General features: G+C 36.1%; 1 protein-coding gene across 4 annotated transcripts in view; it reads left to right on the plus strand.

The window, feature by feature from the left end:
• Window positions 1–19,147, plus strand: part of RPS6KC1 (ribosomal protein S6 kinase C1) — a 230,080-nt gene that overhangs the window by 53,009 nt on the left and 157,924 nt on the right. For all 4 annotated transcript variants that reach the window (XM_044267182.1, XM_044267183.1, XM_044267184.1 and 1 more), the window contains exon 6: window positions 3,212–3,574. In XM_044267182.1, the coding sequence (XP_044123117.1) occupies window positions 3,212–3,574 (363 nt within the window). The remainder of the gene's footprint in view (window positions 1–3,211; window positions 3,575–19,147) is intronic.

A 19,147-nucleotide genomic window follows, 5' to 3' on the forward strand; every position in this document is an offset into this window, starting at 1 on the left:
TTTGTTTACGTATTATTTGTGGCTGCTTTTGTATTACAGCAGCAGAGTTGATCAGTTGTGACATAGCTCAATCATACGGCTCACAAAGCCTAAAATACTCACTCTCTAGCCCTCAGAAGGAAAGTTTGCTGATCCCTGATCTAGAGTTGTATAGTTTAACCCACCTTTAAGTTGGCTTTGTGTATGTTCCTGAGGGAAAAATTTTCCTTTCAATATATTTTCTTTCCTGAGAAACTTGAAAGTCAATATTAGGTGGTGATACGACCCCAAACTTAATTTTTACCTAGCTCTGTTATCGATCTTATTGAAGGATATAGATCAGTGGCTCTCAAAGTATGGTCTTCAGATACCTGGGTATTCTGGAGATCTTTTCAGGGGGTTCCCATGGCAGAAACTTTTTATAATAGTCTGGGAAATTATTTGCCTTTTTCACTTGTGTTGACATTTGCACTCATGATGCAGAAGCAACGTTAGGTGTTTCCTGCTTGCCCGAGCTTCAGGCAGGACCGGGACAGCAGACGGTAGCAGAAATCCTTGCATGTACTTGCAGTAATGCCAGTGCTAATTTTGCCTAAGAATACCCTTGAGAAAGCAATAAAAAGTATTAATTTTTATCAAATCTCAACCTTTGGGTACATGTCTTTTTGATACTCTGTGTGGCAAAATGGAAGTATGCATCAAATACTTCTGCATTTCTGCATACTGAATTGCTGTGGTTGTCCGGAGGAGAAGCACTTGCTTGAGCCCTGAACTAGCTGCTTTGCTCTTGGGATACCATTTTCACTTGAAAGAAACATTGACAAACTCTCATTATTTTAGGCTTGGGTATTTGGTGACTATTTTTTCAAAAGCAAATGAAGTGAGCTGACACTTTAGGGAAAACAACTGACAGTATTTGTTGCCAGTGGCAAAATGGTGAGTTTTCGTTTCCAAATTCAAATTTTGGAGAACTTGGTTTTGTTGTTGTTGTTGTTTTTAATCTTTACATCCAGCGTGGGGTTCAAAATGACAAACTGTACCGACTGAGCCAGCCAGGGGCCTGAATTTTGAAGAACTCGTATCTGCTACTTTGAGCTTGACAGTTTCACAGTATATAAAGAAAATATTCTGATGAGATTGATGACAGTAACATGTGATGTTGAGGGGAATATTGTGATCATGAAATTTGTCAGTATTTGGAAGAGCAGTTTAATGCAGGGAACCCGTACTTTCAAAATGCCCAGTGTGTGAAGTTACAAACACAGGCATGGATAAAAGAGCCATTTGGTGTGCAAGACAGACCAAGGGATTCAAATGTAACAGAAACAGAAATTTCATTGAGAGGAATTTACATTCTACATGGCAACTAAGCTTTAAGAAACTACCACTTGGCAAGTTTTGGTGTAGTATCAAAAAATAATATCTATAAATATTCAAAAAGGCTACTAAAATACTCACCCCCATGTTCATTACATATCTGTGTCAGATTTTCCTCAAATCTGTCTACCAAAACAATATGACAACAGATTGAGTACAGGATCTGGTGAGAATCTAGTTACCTTCTGTTAAAAAGGTTTAAAACAGTGTCACTTTTTTGTTTTGGAGAATATAGTTTTGTGGGGTTTTTTTGGGTAAGATTTTATTTATTTATTCATACATGAGAGAGAGAGAGAGAGCAAGAGCACATGAGCCAGCAGAGGGAGAAGGAGAAGCAAGTTCCCCACTGAGCAGGGAGCCTGGCGTGGAGTTTGATTGATCCCAGGACCCAGAGATCATGACCTGAGCTGACGGGAGATGCTTAACCAACTGAGCCATCAGAAGCCCCTAGAATAAATTATTATTATTATTGTTGTTTTTAAAGATTTTATTTATTTATCTGAGAGAGGGAGAGAGAGAGAGAAAACAGGAGCAGTGGGGAGAGGCAGGAGGAGAGGGAGAAGCAGGCACCCCACTGAGTAGGGAGCCTGACATGGTGCTTGATCCCAGGATCCTTGGATCATGACCTGAGCTGAAGACAGACACTTAACATACTGAGCCACCCAGATGCCCCTAGGATAAATTATTACTTTTTAAAAAATTTAAAAAAAAAGATTTTTATTTATTTATTTGACAGACAGATCACAAGTAGGCAGAGAGGCAAGGAGAGAGAGAGAGGAGGAAGCAGGCTCCTTGCGGAGCAGAGAGCCCGATGTGGGGCTCGATCCCAGGACCCTAGGTTCATGACCTGAGCCGAAGGCAGAGGCTTTAACCCACTGAGCCACCCATGTGCCCCTAGAATAAATTATTTTTAATAAAAATTATTTTAACATGTAATGGGGTTTAGTGTTTAATTAAAAAAAAGTTTATTTAAATATTGAGATTGGTAAATGCTTACAGGTATAATCTAAAAAAAAAAAAGTTTTTTTGAGGCTCTCAGTTATTTTAAGAATGTAAAGGGAGATCTAAGACTTCATGTTCATTTACCATCAAGTCAGTTCTATGAAATGGGAGAAAGAATTTTCATTGCTGAATATTTCAATACAATTCATTTTCTTTTGGAAAACTGAGAGGTGAATATATAGACCAAAGATCTCTCCAAAAGAGATTGAAACAAAGATTTCTAAAAATTTAGTCCTTAAAAAATAATAAAAGACCCACAACTAAATGGCATATATTTTCCAGATTTGGATGATTATCTAAAAGCACACCTCTGTGAGGGTACATTGTATAATGGTTAAATAATGATTATATAATTGCTATAATAGTTGTAATTGAATGATAAGTCTATTATGCTTTATATGCATTAACTCTGTTCCTCATTTGAAGTCTTGCATAATAAGTAGTATTATTAAGTGACTCACTCTTGGTCACATAGTTAAGTTTTAAGAGCTGAGATCCAAGCACTTGTTTTTGTCTTACCCTGAAGCTCTTATTCTCTTCCTTTGATCATAATGATGGTGTTACAAGATCTTGTGGTAAAGGCGCTTCTTTTTGACAAGACTAGGTGTAAAGACTTGCCTTCAGTTTTAGTGTGAAAATTAAGGCAAAGGAGATTGGCCTCTAGAGCTTACATTGAGTGCGGAAATGAATGAAGTAAGCAGAAACAAATTGCCAGGCACCAATCTCTATCAGGTAGTGACAGTCTTTCTAATCGACTAGGATACTATGAACAAATGAATAGTCAGCATAATTTGTATTCTTTTTTGCTGATTCTTAATTTAATATCTATTTACTGTTGTGCTCATATTTTTAGGTTTCTCCAGTGACAGTGATCTGGTATCTCTTACTGTTGACGCGGATTCTCTTGCTGAGTTAGATGATGGAATGGCTTCCAATCAAAATTCTCCCATTAGAACTTTTGGTCTCAATCTTTCTTCGGATCCTTCAGCACTAGGGGCTGTTGCTTCAGACAGCGAACAGAACAAACCAGAAGAAGAACGGGAAAGTCGCAGCCTCTTTCCTGGCAGTTTAAAATCCAAGCTTGGCAAGAGAGATTATTTGGAGAAAGCAGGAGAATTAATAAAGCTGGCTTTAAAAAAAGAAGAAGAAGATGACTATGAAGCTGCTTCCAATTTTTATAGGAAAGGAGTTGATTTACTCCTAGAAGGTGTTCAAGGTACAATTTTATCTGTATTAATATGTTTTGAATGTTTTTATATTTATATTTTATATATTTTATTATTTATATATATATTTTATATGTAGAAAGAAAAGTGTATATATAAAAATTATACCTTGTGTATAATCCTCTAAAAACAAGACTGAAAATGAGAAATTACTGAAGATTAAATGATCTACATTTTGGGGGAGCTTGGGTGGCTCAGTCACTTAAGCATTTGGCTCTTGATTTTGGCTCAGGTCGTAATTTCAGGGATGTGAAATTGAGCCCCACATCTGGCTTTGTGCTGGGCATGGAGCCTGCTTAGGATTCTCTCTCTCCTTCTCCCCTGCCCCAGCCCCGCTTATGTGCGTTCTCTCCCCCACCGCCCCCCAAAAAGCCTACAGTTGGGTTTATACTTTAATTACATGAAACTGCTTCACCCTCTACTTGGATCAATTAACCAACAAAAGGTTTTTAAAAAATCAAATCTCCATGTCTCTTGTATGAACAGTAATCGTTTTTTTCTGACATGGCTAGTGTTCACCGGCCTTCATCTCTCAGGTTCTCACAAAGATTCTTTAGTGCATTTACTCCTTTTTAAAAAAAAGATTTTATTTATTTATTTGAGAGAGAGAGACAGACAGACAGACAGACAGTGAGAGGGAACACAAGCAGGAGAGGGAAAAGCAGGCTTCCCGCTGAGCAGGGAGCCTGAGGTGGTGCTCGGCCAGGACCTGAGCCAAAGGCAGATGCTTAACGACTGAGCCACCCAGGCGCCCCTAGTGCATTTACTCTTGCTGGCCTGAAGAGAGGAGATGAAATGTAAAGGTTCTTGCTATGCCTACTATTCTGTTCTTTGTTAGTTGTCATAAATTTTCAGCTAATTACTGGGGTGTCCTTGGGAGCTGATTGTTTCTGAATGTCATAAGTAGGACTTGCCTTTTTTTAAGCATCAGATTTTTGTTTTAGTCATTTGTCTTTTCCTTATGGAAAGAGTGTGAAGCATACCTCAGTTAGTCATGTGACTTTCTGGACACAGTAATCAAAGTTTTGATAGGACCTTCTTCCAGTGGTTTGCTTTCCAGGAAATCGTCATTTTTACTGATGTGCTGTGGACTTTGACTTGCTAGTGCCATTCAAAGGACCATCATCTCCTGTAGCACGGACACTTTTTTACTACAGTACTTTCCCCCTCACTTTGCTTTGTGTCCTGTCTGGAGTTTTCTTTTTTATTAGAGGATGAACTTTCAGTCTTCTAATGTGGTATAGGATGAATATTTGGCTGCATGGACTGAAGAGGGAGTGAGTGTAGTGGTATCTGTGCTTTTTAATCAGAATTTTGACTAATTTTCTGGTTTTTAGCCCTTGCTTTGATTTCCACAGCTACACAGTGCTACCAGTTCCCAAACTTTTGGAGAGATTTACAGTGTCAGAGAAGTCATGCAGCTTTCTTGAGCTTCCTAAGTCAGTAACCACTCATCCATCTGTTTTCTAGCTTGTAAAATGTTGCTGCAGTCTTCTCTCTTAATCTCTTTGTCCTTTTGGGCCTTTGCCTTAAAAATAATTCTTTTACTGCCCTGTAATGGAGTTTTAGGAGGGAACATTTCTCATGGTTTGAATGATACGTCATTTTGATAGAATTTTTTGTTTCTCAAGTAGTATCATAGTCAGTTAGGGTTTTATGTTTGCCCGTAGAGCGTTCTAGTCTTTAGAGATGTACACATTTTTCTTTGTCTTTTTTTTTTTTTTTTTTAAATTCTTTGTCTTAACTCTAATTTTGGATTGGGAATTTAAAATCGGCATGAGTTGCAGTTAGGTCTGATATTTTCCCTTTTCTTTTTAGATAATTTTGTGCTGGAAAATCACTAGTGTTTAAGTGACATGGATACATTGGTGTGATGTTTTTCTGTTGAAAAATTATTTGCATTTAAACTTAGAGCACTTCATAATGTTACCACTTGATGGCACCAGAAAAATAAAAATCGTTGCTTCAAAATGAGAATTACGGATGCATTTCAGCAAATAACAGAATAATGTCATTTAGTTAGTTACTTTGTGATATGATGGTGAATTATTTCTCACTAGGACTTGATACCAAATCTACTAGATTTCTGTCTCAAGGAATGTTATCATTTAAACATGTTTTTCCCATTTAACATATGCTTGTCTTTCTGAAACTACAATATCCATTCCTGCCATGGATTGGTTTTTGTTGTTAATGTGCCATCAAATCAAAAAAATTCTACTCGATAATTGCTTTTAGCATTTTATTGCTTATTTATAACGTGATCAATTTTTTCATACAAACTGCGGGAACCACAATCACAGAATTCTAATTTTTAACCAGTGTGTAAAGTAACCTTTGTTTTAGTCCTTATAGCTATGTGTCAAATGTAATGTCAGGGCAGTGTTTTTGGTGCTTTTAAAAGTGTACCAGTCACCACCTAACAGATGTATGGACATTATTGGTTTAACCCCCCCCCCAGTTTTATTGAGCTATAATTGACATTAACATAGTACTAAAGGTACAGCATGATTTCATACATGTCTATATTGCAAAATGATTACCATAATAAGTTTAGTTAATATCCTTCCCCTCACATAGTTATAAGTCTTTTTTTCCTTGCAATGGGAGCTTTTAAGATCTATTCTTTTATCAACTTTCAAATATATAATACAGTTTTTTTAAAACTCATTAATCTTATAAGTGGAAGTTCATGCCTTTTGACTGCCTTCACCCATTTTACCCACCCCCATCCCTGCCTCTGGTAACCACCAATCTCTTCTATGAGTTTGGTTCTTTTTAGATTCTACACATAAATGAGAAAATTTAGTATTTGTTGCTCTGTCTGATGTATTTTACTTAGCATAATGACCTCAAGGTCCATTCTTGTGTCCGATGGCAGGATTTCCTTCTTTTTTTATGCCTAATAATATCTGTGTGTGTGTGTGTGTGTGTGTGTGTACACATATCACATTTTCTTTATCCATTCAATCATTAGTGGATACTTAGGTTGTTTTCATGTCTTGACTATTGTAAATAATGCTGAAATAAACGAGAGTGCAGGTACCTCTCTGAGATTGTGATTTTGTTTCCTTAAGACTTATACCTAGAAATGGAATTGCTGGACCATAGGGTAGTTCTATTTTTAATTTTTTGAGGAGCCTTGATGCTGTTTTTTTAGTGACTGCACCAATTTATATTCCCAACAGCAGTGTATAAGAGTTCTCTTTTTGCCATGTCCTGCCCAGCATTTGTTATCTGTTATCTTTTTTTTTTTTTTTAAGATTTTATTTACTTATTTGACAGACAGAGATCACAAGTAAGCAGAGAGGCAGGCAGAGAAGAGAGGGGGAAGCAGGCTCCCTGCTGAGCAGAGAGTCTGATGCGGGGCTTGATCCCAGGACCCTGGGATCATGACCTGATCCAAAGGCAGAGGCTTTTTTTTTTTTTTTATCCCTTCATATTTTTAAAAGATTTTATTTATTCATTTGAGAGAAGCAAGAGAGGGAATACAAGCAGAGGAAGTGGGAGAGGGAGAAGCAGACTTCCCGCTGAGCAGGGAGCCCGATGCGGGGCTCCATCCCAGGCCTCTGGGATCATAACCTGAGCTGAAGGTAGATGCTTAACCCACTGAGCCACCCACATGCCCCAAGGCAGAGGCTTTAACCCACTGAGCCACTCAGGCGCCCCATCTGTTGTCTTTTTGTTGATAGACATTCTGACAGGTGTGAGGTAATATCTAATTGTGGTTTTGATTTGTAGTTCCGTGATCATGAGTGGTGTTAAGTACCTTTTCATGTACTTGTTTGGCATTTTTATATCTTGAGAAAGTATCTTTTCAGTTCCTTTGCTCATTTTTAAATCAAATTGTTTAAGGTTTTTTTGTTATTAGATTTTGTGTTCTTTATAGATTTTGGATATTAACCTCTTGTCAAATAATGATTTGCAGCTATTTTCTCCCAGTTGATAGATTGCCTTTTCATTTCGTTGATGGTTTCCTTTGCTGTGTAAAATGTTTATAGTTCAATGTAGTTCCACTTGTTTATTTTTGCTTTTGATGCCTTTGCTTTTGGTGTCAAATCCAAAAAATCATGCCAAGAAAGCTTACCCCCCCTATTTTTTCCCCTAGGATTTTGTGGTTTCAGGTCTTATGTTCAGGTCTTTAATTTATTTTGAGTTAATTTTTGTGTGTGGTATGAGATAGGAGTTTACTGTTATTGTTTTGCATGTAGCTATTTATTTTTGTTGATATTTTGTTATTTTTGTCAATACCATTTATTGAAGAGACTTTTCTCCATTTATTGAAGAGACCTAGTATATATGTGTGGTTTTATTTCTGTGCTTTCTGTTTTATCCCATTGATCTATGTGTGCAGTACCATACCGGTTTGATTATTGTAGCTTTGTAATATAGTTTGAAATCAGGAAATGTGATGCCTCCAGCTTCATTCATTATTCAAAGGGTTTTTTGGCTATTTGGGGTCCTTTAGGGTTCCATACAAATTTTAGGATTTTTTTTCCTACTTTTTGAAAAATGTCATTGGAATTTTGATAGGGATTGCATTGAATCTATAGATAACATTGGGTATTATGGACATTTTAACAATATTAATTCTTTTAATCCATGAGCATGGAATATTTTTCTGTTTATTTTTGTCTTCAATTTCTCTTATTTATGATTTTTAACAGATTTCATCTGTTATTATAACAGTTTTTTGGTGGAGTCTGTAGGGTTTTCTATATATAATAGCGTGCTATCTGCAAATAGAAACAGTTTTACTTCTTCCTTTCTGATTTGGATGACTTTTATTTCTTTTTCTTGTCTGATTGCTCTGACAAGGTCTTCTAATACTATGTTGAATCAAGTGGTGAGAATGGGCATCATTGTCTTGTTTCTGATCTTAGAAGAAGCTTTCAGCAAATCACCATTGAGTGTAATGTTGAGTATGATGAATTTATTCTTTAATTTGTGAGGAAATTGGGGGCTTTAGCTTGTGACCTGACTTGACATTTATGAGTAGAAGAGGTGTTTTCTTAGGGGAAGTTTGCTTACTCTAGTAAAGCTGTTATTGAAACATCACTATAACCAGTAATACCTCTGCATCATTTTAATTAACTCTTGCTATGAGAGTGGTTGCCTGTGGGGGAAAAAAGAAAATAGAATTGTTATCTGTGACCTTGGTTTGGTTTGATAATACTTTATAATAAAATCATTATTTCTGGATATCTGATAATCCAGAGAAAATGATTTTTCAGAGCTTAAGTAGGGATGCTTTTTACAGGGCTCTTATGATTTGGCAAATTTTGTTATTCTAAATACTAACTATTCATTCTAACTAAACTATTCATCCTAAAGGAGTTTATCTGGGTTGTTTGTAGATCTGATAAAGATGGCTTGATGTTTTTCTTACTTAACTGGTGTTTGCACAGCTGAGACTAGAGGCAGAACACAATAGCAGCAGTTCTGTTTGCCCATCCTGCAGAGAAGAAGCATACCCCGATAGTGGTAACTTTGAATTCTCCTTTTGAACCTGACACCTCACTTGCTTCCTTAATCTAGGAATGGCTCTTGAAACTGAGGTACCTTCTGCTCTTTTACGTCATCAGGTCTCTATGTATTTAAGACAGAAAATCCAAAAATCAAGATTGAAGGAATCAACTTGAATTTTTGAAGAGAATGTTTCCAATACATATCCTTTCACTTCCCTCTTTCTTATATATTTCTGCAATGGCCTGATAAGATTAATCTGTATTCTTGGTGTGGGTTTATTAGAATATTTGTGAGAATGTAGAGTGGCAAGTGGGTGACTTAAAGGTATTAATAAAATATTTAAATAACATTGATTTATTGTCTATTATATGCCTGTCACTGTACAGGGGTTTTTGTTAACATTATATTTAACCCTCAGAACTAACCTATAATCTGAGCTATGGCTGGTCATACTGGGCTTTGTCTAAGGACACTGAAATTTAGAGGGTGCAAACATTTAATGTAATGATTCTAGAAGCTTGGCACCTAGTTAGCAAGAATAATTATTTAAAACAGGAAGCTACCAGATGGCGAGCATTGTTAGTAACACCCATCTGTGGGCTACATTATGAATTACAGAGTTGATTGGAGAACTGGTTTTGTTTAGTTTGTTCTAGGTGCCAAAATTTCTGGTTTATTGTGTTCGTAAGGTAGATACTATAGTCCCCATTTTATAGGTAGAGAAAACTAAGACTTGTATAAAGTAAACAATTTGGTCCACAACACAAGCCACTAAGAGTTTTGGCTAAGATTTAAATCTGGATCTTTCTGAGTTCAAGTCTTGTCTTGTTTCCACTGTGCCATGTTACTTCTCATACATTTCTTCGCTAATCAGAGTAGCTTTTTAAAATGAGGAAGAAACTAGTCTTCAGAGAGTATCAATATTTTTAAACTTTATTTTGATAATCATTCTTTTCCCTCCCATTTGTTTATTTGCTCATTCAGTTGTCTATCCATTCAGTTGAGCTTTCAACAAGCTTTTGTTAGTAGTATGTACTAGGTATTGTGATAGTGATTATAGAATGGTTTTTAAATAAAAATACAGAATTGAATGATGACCCTTCAAAATAAGATCTCTGTTTCTGTTTAAATCTTCTGCATACATTATAAATCTCACATTGAAAAACATTCCTGAATGTGTTGATACCTGAGTTTTCTTTGGTTGTCTTGATATTTTTGACCAGTGAGACTGTTTCTGATGTTACTACTCAGCTAAGAGATGCAGACAATTTTCTGCAATTTTCATCCTAGTAGATGATATAATGAGCAATACAAAGCCATTTTTCTTAGTTTACACCATCCTTGTCCTAAGAGATGTCCACACTTACTTTTAAAAATGGTGACCTATTATGTTGAGGTACCACATCATTCTGGGTCTCTTACTGGGTCTTAACTATTTTTTTCCCCTTTCCACAATGAGGAATAGAATTCCTGGGGAGACCACAAACCCACATACATTTCTAGGTTTCTTTGAGTCACTTAGACTAGCTTAAAATTGTAGGGTTGGTTCTAGAACGTGTCCAGGCTCTATGAATATGGTGTTTGTGTGCATTCTTAATGATATATACTCAAGTACTGTAAAATGTAATTTGGGTTATTGATTTATTGCTTTGAATAAAAATGACTCAAGTATTAAGAAACCCAAGTATAACCTTGTTTGATTTAGAATGAATATATGGATGAATAGAATGAATGGATATATGGGAATATATGGGAAAGGTAGTAGTAAATTTATGTTTGATAAAGGGAAGCAAGTCACATGATTTCTTATTGCTGAATTTCAGAAGTGAAATGTATAACTTTAAAAATAAAAATTTATTTGAATTGTTTATTGTGTTTGTTAACTCTGAAGACATTATGAAAATATTGTTCAGCCCATTTACCTTTAGGGACTGCCCACTTCACTACAAAGTATGATACAGTGTGAGTCTAACAACACCAAAAGCTGTAATCTCATTTTATTTTTTTTTATTTTTTAAAGATTTTATTTATTTTGAGAGAGAGAGGGAGGGAGAGCATGAGCAGGGGGAGGGAAAGAGGGAACCGCAGACTCCCTGCTGAGTGGGAAGCCCAAGGCAGGGCTCCATCTAGTATTCCCGGATTTTGACCAGAGCTGTCAGCAGTCGCTTAACCAACTAAGCCGCCCAGGTGCTCTCAAAATCTGTAATTTTAATAGGCAGTGGTGGTGTAATCATATTGTCTTCTAATGCATTAGCTTCTATCTGTTTTGATTTATGATCCTCTTTGAGAAGTTTGTTCTTTTTCAATATTATTTTGATTTTTTCGGTCCCCTTACAACTCTATAAAAATTGAAAATCACCTTTTATTTATTTATTTTCAATAAAAATTAGAAGGAATTTTAGTTTCCAAGTCTTTTGAGAAAGCATAATCAATGTAGCCCAAATCAGAAGCTCTAACTAATCAATTTAGCAACAACCCAAAGAAATTTTGTTACATAAATTAACCCATTTCTTATAGGATAGCAATGTTTCAGATGGTAGAGCTTCTGTTGGTCTTTCAGCTCCTCAGTCTTCTGATGCAAATTTTGCTGTGAAGGCAGAAGTGGTGCTCTAGGTCCATGCACCACTGAGTACTGTTTTTATGGAGGAGCCCCACAGCTCGTCATTTCATCTTAGTATTGCCACAGAAGGAGCACGTGTACTTGGCATGCTGGCTTATTTCAATCTTCTTCACCATTTTCCTGAGGGAGGCACCATAACGGGTCCTGTATTTACCCAAGATTCTTACCTTCTTGGTGCATTTAGACATGTCTCTGCAAACTACATCTAAGCCCAAGGAGAGCTGAAAAATCACCTTTTAAAAAAGAGTTATAGTTGGTATTTTCTTTATTATATTTTTCTTTTTCTTTTAGAAAGTCAGTTTTTCTGTTTTGGCAAAAAAAGGCTGTTGGAATTTTGATAGAGATTGCATTAGATTTGTAAATAAATTTGGGGAGTATTGTCATCTTAAAAATGTCTTCTAATCCATGAACATAGGATGTCTTTCCATTTATTTAGATCATCTTTAATTTCCTTCAGCAGTGTTTTGTAATTTTCAATGTATGCCTTTTACCTCCTTGATTAAATCTGCTTCTAGGTATTTATTCTTTTGATTATTATTATAATTAGAATTGCTTCATTAATTTTCTTTTTGGATTGTTTATTCCTGGTGTGTAAAAACACTGATTTTTGTGTTTTTATCTTTGTATGTGGTAGCTTGCTGAATTAATTTATTAACTGTAGTAGGTTTTTGGCGGATTCTTTGAGATTTCTGTAAGATTATGTTCTCTGTGAATAGATGTAGTTTTACTTCTTTCTTTTCAATTTGAATGCCTTTTGATCTCTTTTGCTTGCATAATACTCTGGTTTGGACTTCCATCGAAATGTTTAATAGCTCCAGTAAAGACCTCGGTCACAGGCCTTCACCTTGTTTTTCAGGTTACTTACTCATCCCTGCAAAGGAGATGAGGCATCTTGGCTCATTCTGGAATTTAGGGAGAAAGGTTTCCATCTTTTATCATTGAGTATGATATATATTTTTTAAAAGATGTATTTATTTGAGAGAGAAAGAGAGAGCCTGAATAGGGGGAGGAGCAAAAAGGAGAGGGAGAGAGAATCGCAAGCAGGGCATGGAGCTCCATCTCGCAACCCTGAGATCATGACCTGCACTGAAACCAAGGGTCTGATGCTTAACTGACTGAGCTACCCAGGCGCCCCTCCACTGAGTATGATATGATGTTAGTTGTTAGTTTTTCATAGATGCCCTGTATCATGTTGAAGAAGTTTCTGTCTATTCCTAGTTTTCCGCATGGTTTTATTATGAAAGAGTATTAGATTCTGTTAAATGCTTTTTCTTCTTCAGTTGAAATGGTTATGTATCCCCACCTTCATTCTGTTAATATGGTATATTACGTTGATTTTCTTTACATTGAGCCACCTTTGCATTCCTGGAATAAATCCCACATGCCACAGAGATTTTTATCTTATAGTTAAACCTAATTATGCTTTAATTAACTCTTGACTATTTGGTTCATCACTGTAATATAGTTGGAAAAGATGGGGTGCTCATTGAAATAGGAACCCACTTGTCCATCTTAATCTGTAGATTGCAATTTTACTTTTCAAAGAGCAGTACAAAACAAATTCAGACAATCTGAGGGTTTGAAGTGGCGGGGGGGTGGGAGGTGGGGGTACTAGGTGGTGGGTATTATAGAGGGCACGGCTTGCATGGAGCACTGGGTGTGCATGGAGCACTGGGTGTGGTGAAAAAATAATGAATAATGTATTTCTGAAAATAAATAAATTGGAAAAAAAAACAAAATCAGAATTTTTTTAATGAAAGCTTTCCACAGCCATTTTTGTTTTAAAGATTTTATTTGTTTATTTGAGAGAGAGAAAGAGTGCAGAGGGAGAAACAGACACCTCACTGAGCAGGGAGCCCAATTCAGGTCTTGATCCCAGGACCCTGGGATCATGACCTGAGTGGAAGATAGATACCTAACCAACTGAGCCACCCAGGTGCCCCGCCTTTTCTGTTTTAAAATAAAACATGTGCTCTTCACTATAATTCAGTAAATTGTAATTCAATAAGTTGCCTCAGTTGAGGAATTATTAGATATTAACTGTTTTGAAACTTGCTAGAAGAAAGCATTTTAAGACAGTAAAACTCAGATTTTAAAAACAGAGATTTGAGGGGCACCTGGGTGGCTCAGTGGGTTAAGCTGCTGCCTTCGGGTCAGGTCATGATCCCGGGGTCCTGGGATCGAGTCCCACATGGGGCTCTCTGCTCAGCGGGGGCCCTGCTTCCCTCTCTCTCTTTCTGCCTGCCTCTCTGTCTACTTGTGATCTCTGTCTGTCAAATAAACAAAATTAAAAAAAAAAAATAGAGATTTGAAAGTAATTATATGTCACCTACTCTGTTTTCCCGTCCCCATCATTACCCTGCCTTTTTTGTTTTTTTCTTCTTTCTTTAATTGTCTAGGAAGTGTCTGTAACAGGAAAAAGCACCACTAAGTGCAGTGCTCTCAGAAGAAACGATATCATAGATTCAGGGAGAAGGTACTATAGACTGAATGTGACTTCCAAAATTCATATTGAAAACTAATCCCTAGTGTGATGGTGGGTATATTTGGAGGTGGGGCCTTTGGGAGATGATTAGGCCTTGAGGCTTCTGCCTTCATGAATGGGATCAGTGCCCATTAAAGACCTCAGAGATCTCCTTTGTTCCTTTCACCATGTGAGGGCACAGTGAGACTAGCCATCCATGAACGAGGAAGCCAGCACCAGATTGCTCTTGGCCTTTGAGCCTCTGGAACTGTGAGAAATAAATTTCTGTTTATAAGTTTCATGGTATTCTGTTCTTGCAGCCAGAATGGACTAAGAAAAGACTTCAGATTCTCTGGTTGTGATGTTCACAGATGAAGAGAGAGTTGCTTTTTAAATTATCCTCTACTCAGATCAGTCCTTTCAAATTTTGTGTTATACTGGACTCTTTCAGTTACACGTTAACAGAACCAACTCAAAGAAGCTCATATAGTAAGTGTTTTAGCCCACATGAATGAGTAGTTACATATGGCTAGATTCGGGTGTTTAAGAAGTGTCACATAGTTTCTATGCCTGTTTGCTTATTTTTATACATGGCCTTTTCTTTCAGTCCCCTTTCTATGATTGGCATTTATTTCCGGGTGGTGTGAAAGATAACCCACAGCAACTATAGGTTTATAGAGGCTTTTTCCTCTGAGTTCTAGAGGAAGAGGGGGTTTTCCCCCTAGCTCCTGTAAAAGCATGGGTCACATTCCTTCATCTTGTTTTTCTAGCAGGGGAATAACCTAATTAGGTATAGGTTATTTACTCATCCCTCCAGAGGTGGGCAGAACTATCCCTAATGAACCACATGAACTGATCAACATAGCTATAGTTTGAGGGGAGTGGACCAAAATGAGAAAGGATTATTAGGCAGAAACAAAACAGAATTAAAATGTCATCCTCTGCCCACCCTTCCTAACCCCTCACTGACCCTTAATGTGCTTTCCTCCCCCTGCCAGGGTTTATATGTTTTCTCATGTATGTTCCCTAGATTTAGATTCTGTAGGGAACAAGCCTATCTATTTTGTTTTTACTTTTAATTGAATATGCAGGAAAGTACATATTGTAACTATACAGCTTGATATATTTTCACATGTGGAACACACTTACGTTACTGGTCCTTGGATTAACAAGTACAACTTGACCAGCGCTCTTGAAGCTTCATTCTTTTCCTTCCCATTTAATGCCTCTCCGAAGGTAATTGCTGTCCTGATCTCTAACAGCACACTGATGGCAAGAGTTCTGCCTTTTTGTATTCTTATTTCTTGTGAGCATATGGTTCCAGTTTACGTCCTCTTCTGTCTGTTCACCCCTCTTCTGTGCACTTTCTTTTATGGATGAGGATAGGGGAGTGGTTGGTGTTTCTCCTTTGTTTTATAGGCTCCTTACCTTTCTCCTTTCATTTCTATTACTCTCTGCACCCCTCTCCTGTTACCTCCTACCCTTTTCTATATAAGGTCTCTTTCTTCCCCAGAAGGAAAGCTTCACCAAGGCTCTCATGTTTGGTTACACTCACACTCAACTCTTCTTTATTATTTATAGCCTGTGTTTTCAAACTACCAAGTCCCAGTTTATGTTTTATATTTTGGTATTTAATTGGACTTTCTGTTTCTGGGGGTGTTTATGTTTTGTTTTGTTTCTCTTCCGTTCTTTAAGGCCTGTGTATCCCATATACTTTTTAAGGGCTCTGCTGTTAGCTCTTTCTCCTCTGGTTTCTACCTTCACGGGCCTGCAATAGTGGGGCCCTTGGAACTTTGTTGTAATTTGGTTTATTTCTCTATTTACAGATAGTATGAAGGTTATGGTATTCTTAGCAATGCTCAAGGTGTGGGTCATATGTGGTTGTCTTTATTCCCCCAGTTTTTTCATTTGTTTTGTTTTCTGGTTTTGAAAGACGATGTGGGGAGATTTGAAATTGGGTGGCTGTCATTAGCCTCCAGATTTGAGATTCCACACCTACTGTTTTTTTGAATATTCAGTAGTCTTTGTACTCTTGAAATAAACCTACTTGATTGCAACGTATCTTTTTATATATATTACTGGACTTGGTTGCTAAGATTTATGTGTGTGTTTTTATTTTTCATAGTTATTGTCTTATCTATATATACATGTATATCCCCCCCGCACACATATAACAAACGTATTTATTGAATTAAAAGTAAATATGGACATCATGGCTTTGACCCTTATGTAATAAACATTTCTAGAAAATAAGGTCATTCTTTTACAGATCCATAATGTAGGTATCATAGTTAACAAATTTAAGAACAAGTCTAGGGAAAGGGTTTTAATCTTTACTCGATATCCAACTGTTAAAATTGTATATATTTCTTCCTTTATCAACTTAGTGGTAATTTGTATTTTTCAAAGAATTTGTTTCATACCAGTGGTCAAATTAATTTTTTTCTCTGCTACTGTGCTTTATTATTCTTACTGAGATAAAATTGGCATATAACATTATTTTAGTTTTAGGTATATAACATAATGATTTGATATATTTATATATTGCAAAATGACCACAGTAAGTCTTGTTAACATCTGTCACCATACAATTACAAATTTTTTTCTTTGCGATCAGAACTTTTAAGATACATTCTCTACACAACTTTCAAATACACAATACAGTATTATTAACTACTGATACTATGTTGTATATTATATCCCTTGGATTTATTTAGTTTATAACTGGAAGTAGTTTGTACTTTTTGACCCCCTTCATGCTTATTTGCCATGCCCTTGCCTCTGGCAATGACAAGTATGTTCTCTGTGGCTGTGAGCGGGTTTTTTTTTTTTTTAATAGATTGTAAATATAAGTGAGATCACACAGTTTTTATCTTTTTCCGTCTAACTTATTTCACTTAGCATAACGCCTTCAAGTTTCATCCATATTGTTGAAAATGGCAGGATTCCCTTCTTTTTTATAGCTGAATAATATTTGTGTGTGTGTGTGTGTGTGTGTGTGTGCGTACCACATTTTCTTTATTCATTCATCCATTGATGGACACTTTGGTCGTTTCTATTTTTTGCTGTGGTAAATAATGCTACAGTGAATATGGGGTTGCGGATATCTTTTTAAGTGTTTTCGTTTTCTCTGAATAAATACCTGGAAGTGGAATTGCTAGAACATAGAGTAGTTCTATTTTTAATTTTTTGAAGCACCCCAATTTATATTATATATATATTACATATTTATAATTCGCTGCACTAATTTATATTCCCACCAACAATGTGCAGGGGCTTCCGGTTCTCCACATCTTTGTGAACTCCTGTTATCTGTTGTCTTTTTGATAACAGTCACTCTAACAGGTGTGAGGTGATTTCTCATCGTGGTTTTGATTTGCATTTTTCTGATGATTAGTGACATGGAGCATCTTTTCATGTATCTATTGGCCATTAGTATGTCTTTGGAAAAATGTCTATTTAGATTCTGTGCATTTTTAATCTTTTTTTGTTGTTGTTAATGAGTTGGATGAGCACCTTAAATATTTTGGATATTAATCCGTTTTTTGGATATATGGTTGGCAAATATTTTCTCTCATTTGGTAGGTTTACCTTTTCCTTTTGGTGGTGGTTTCCTTTGCTGTGCAGAAGCTTTTTAGTTTGATGTCTCACTTGTTTATTTTTGCTTTTGTTGCCTTTGCTTTTCACACAAACCCTCAAAATTTATTGATTGTAGAATTAATTATAGCATCCTTTTGTCTTTTTGATGTCGAATTTTTCCTGATGTTGGTAACTTATTTTATTTTCTCAATCAGCATATTAAGGATTTACTAGTTTTATTAATGTTAGTATATTTATTTATACTATTGTATGTTACTTTTCTATTTTATGGATTTCTGTTTATTTTCTTCCTACTTAACTTTAGGTCTCATGTTTACTTTTTGAATTAGGGGTTTACGTATTTGACTTTTGGCTTTTTTTTTTTCTCCTTTTTATATGTTTAAGGTTATGAATTTCCCACTAAGTACTGCTTTAGCTACATTCCATAGGTTTAGATATGTCCTATCTTTATTGTTATCAGTTCAAAATGCTGTTTTTATCCTGTTAGTTTTCTGTTGCTGCTATAACAAATTACCATAAATTTGCAACACAAATTTATTATTTTGTACAACAGTTTATTATTTTCTACAAACTTTTGTGGGGTAGGAATCTGACCTGAATCTCACTGGACAGGTATGGGCAGGACTGTATTCCTTTCCAGAGACTTCAGGGGAAAATCTGTTTCCTTGTTTTTTCCAGCTTCTAGAGCCTGCCTGCATGCCTGCCTTCATCTTGTAAATCACCAGTGTTAAATCCCTTTGATCATTCTTGCCTAATTTCATCTCACCCTGATTCTGAGCAAGGAAAGTTTACTTGATTTTAAGGACCGACATGATTTGGTTGGGCCTACACTGATAATCCAGCGTAATCGCCGTGTCTCAAGATTCTTAACCTTAATCACATTTGTAAAGTCACTTTAGCCAAGTTAGGTAATTTATTTACAGGTTCCTGGGTTTAGGACATAGCCTTTTTTAGGGGTTCTTTAGTCTATCTACTGTACATGTCAATTACTTCTAAGTAATATATTTCTAAGCATCATAAACATACTACTTAATTTCCCAGCAGCTGAGATTTTTCTAGTTATCTTCTTGTTGCTGATTTATAGCTTAATTCCATGGTGTTCAAATAATTCTGAATGATTTCAGTTTTTTTAAATTTGTTGAGGTTTTCTTTACAGCCAAGCCACCCTGCTGATTAAATGCAATCATTTTAAATGCACCTTGAAATGGGAATACTTGCTACATTCAAAAAATTAATTGAGGACTTCATGATACTTTGTATTACATGGCTGTCTTCTGTTTATAGGATATTATCTTATAGTAGTCTCTGTCTTTTTTGGGCTAGTAGCCAATCATTACAGAATAGTTATTCTGTATTACTGAAGAGTCATAACTACCCTTGATTAAATTGATTTTTAATCCATATAAGATA

The sequence above is a fragment of the Neovison vison genome, chromosome 10 (assembly GCF_020171115.1).
Source record: "Neovison vison isolate M4711 chromosome 10, ASM_NN_V1, whole genome shotgun sequence".
In the NCBI taxonomy this organism is placed as follows: Eukaryota; Metazoa; Chordata; class Mammalia; order Carnivora; family Mustelidae; genus Neogale; species Neogale vison.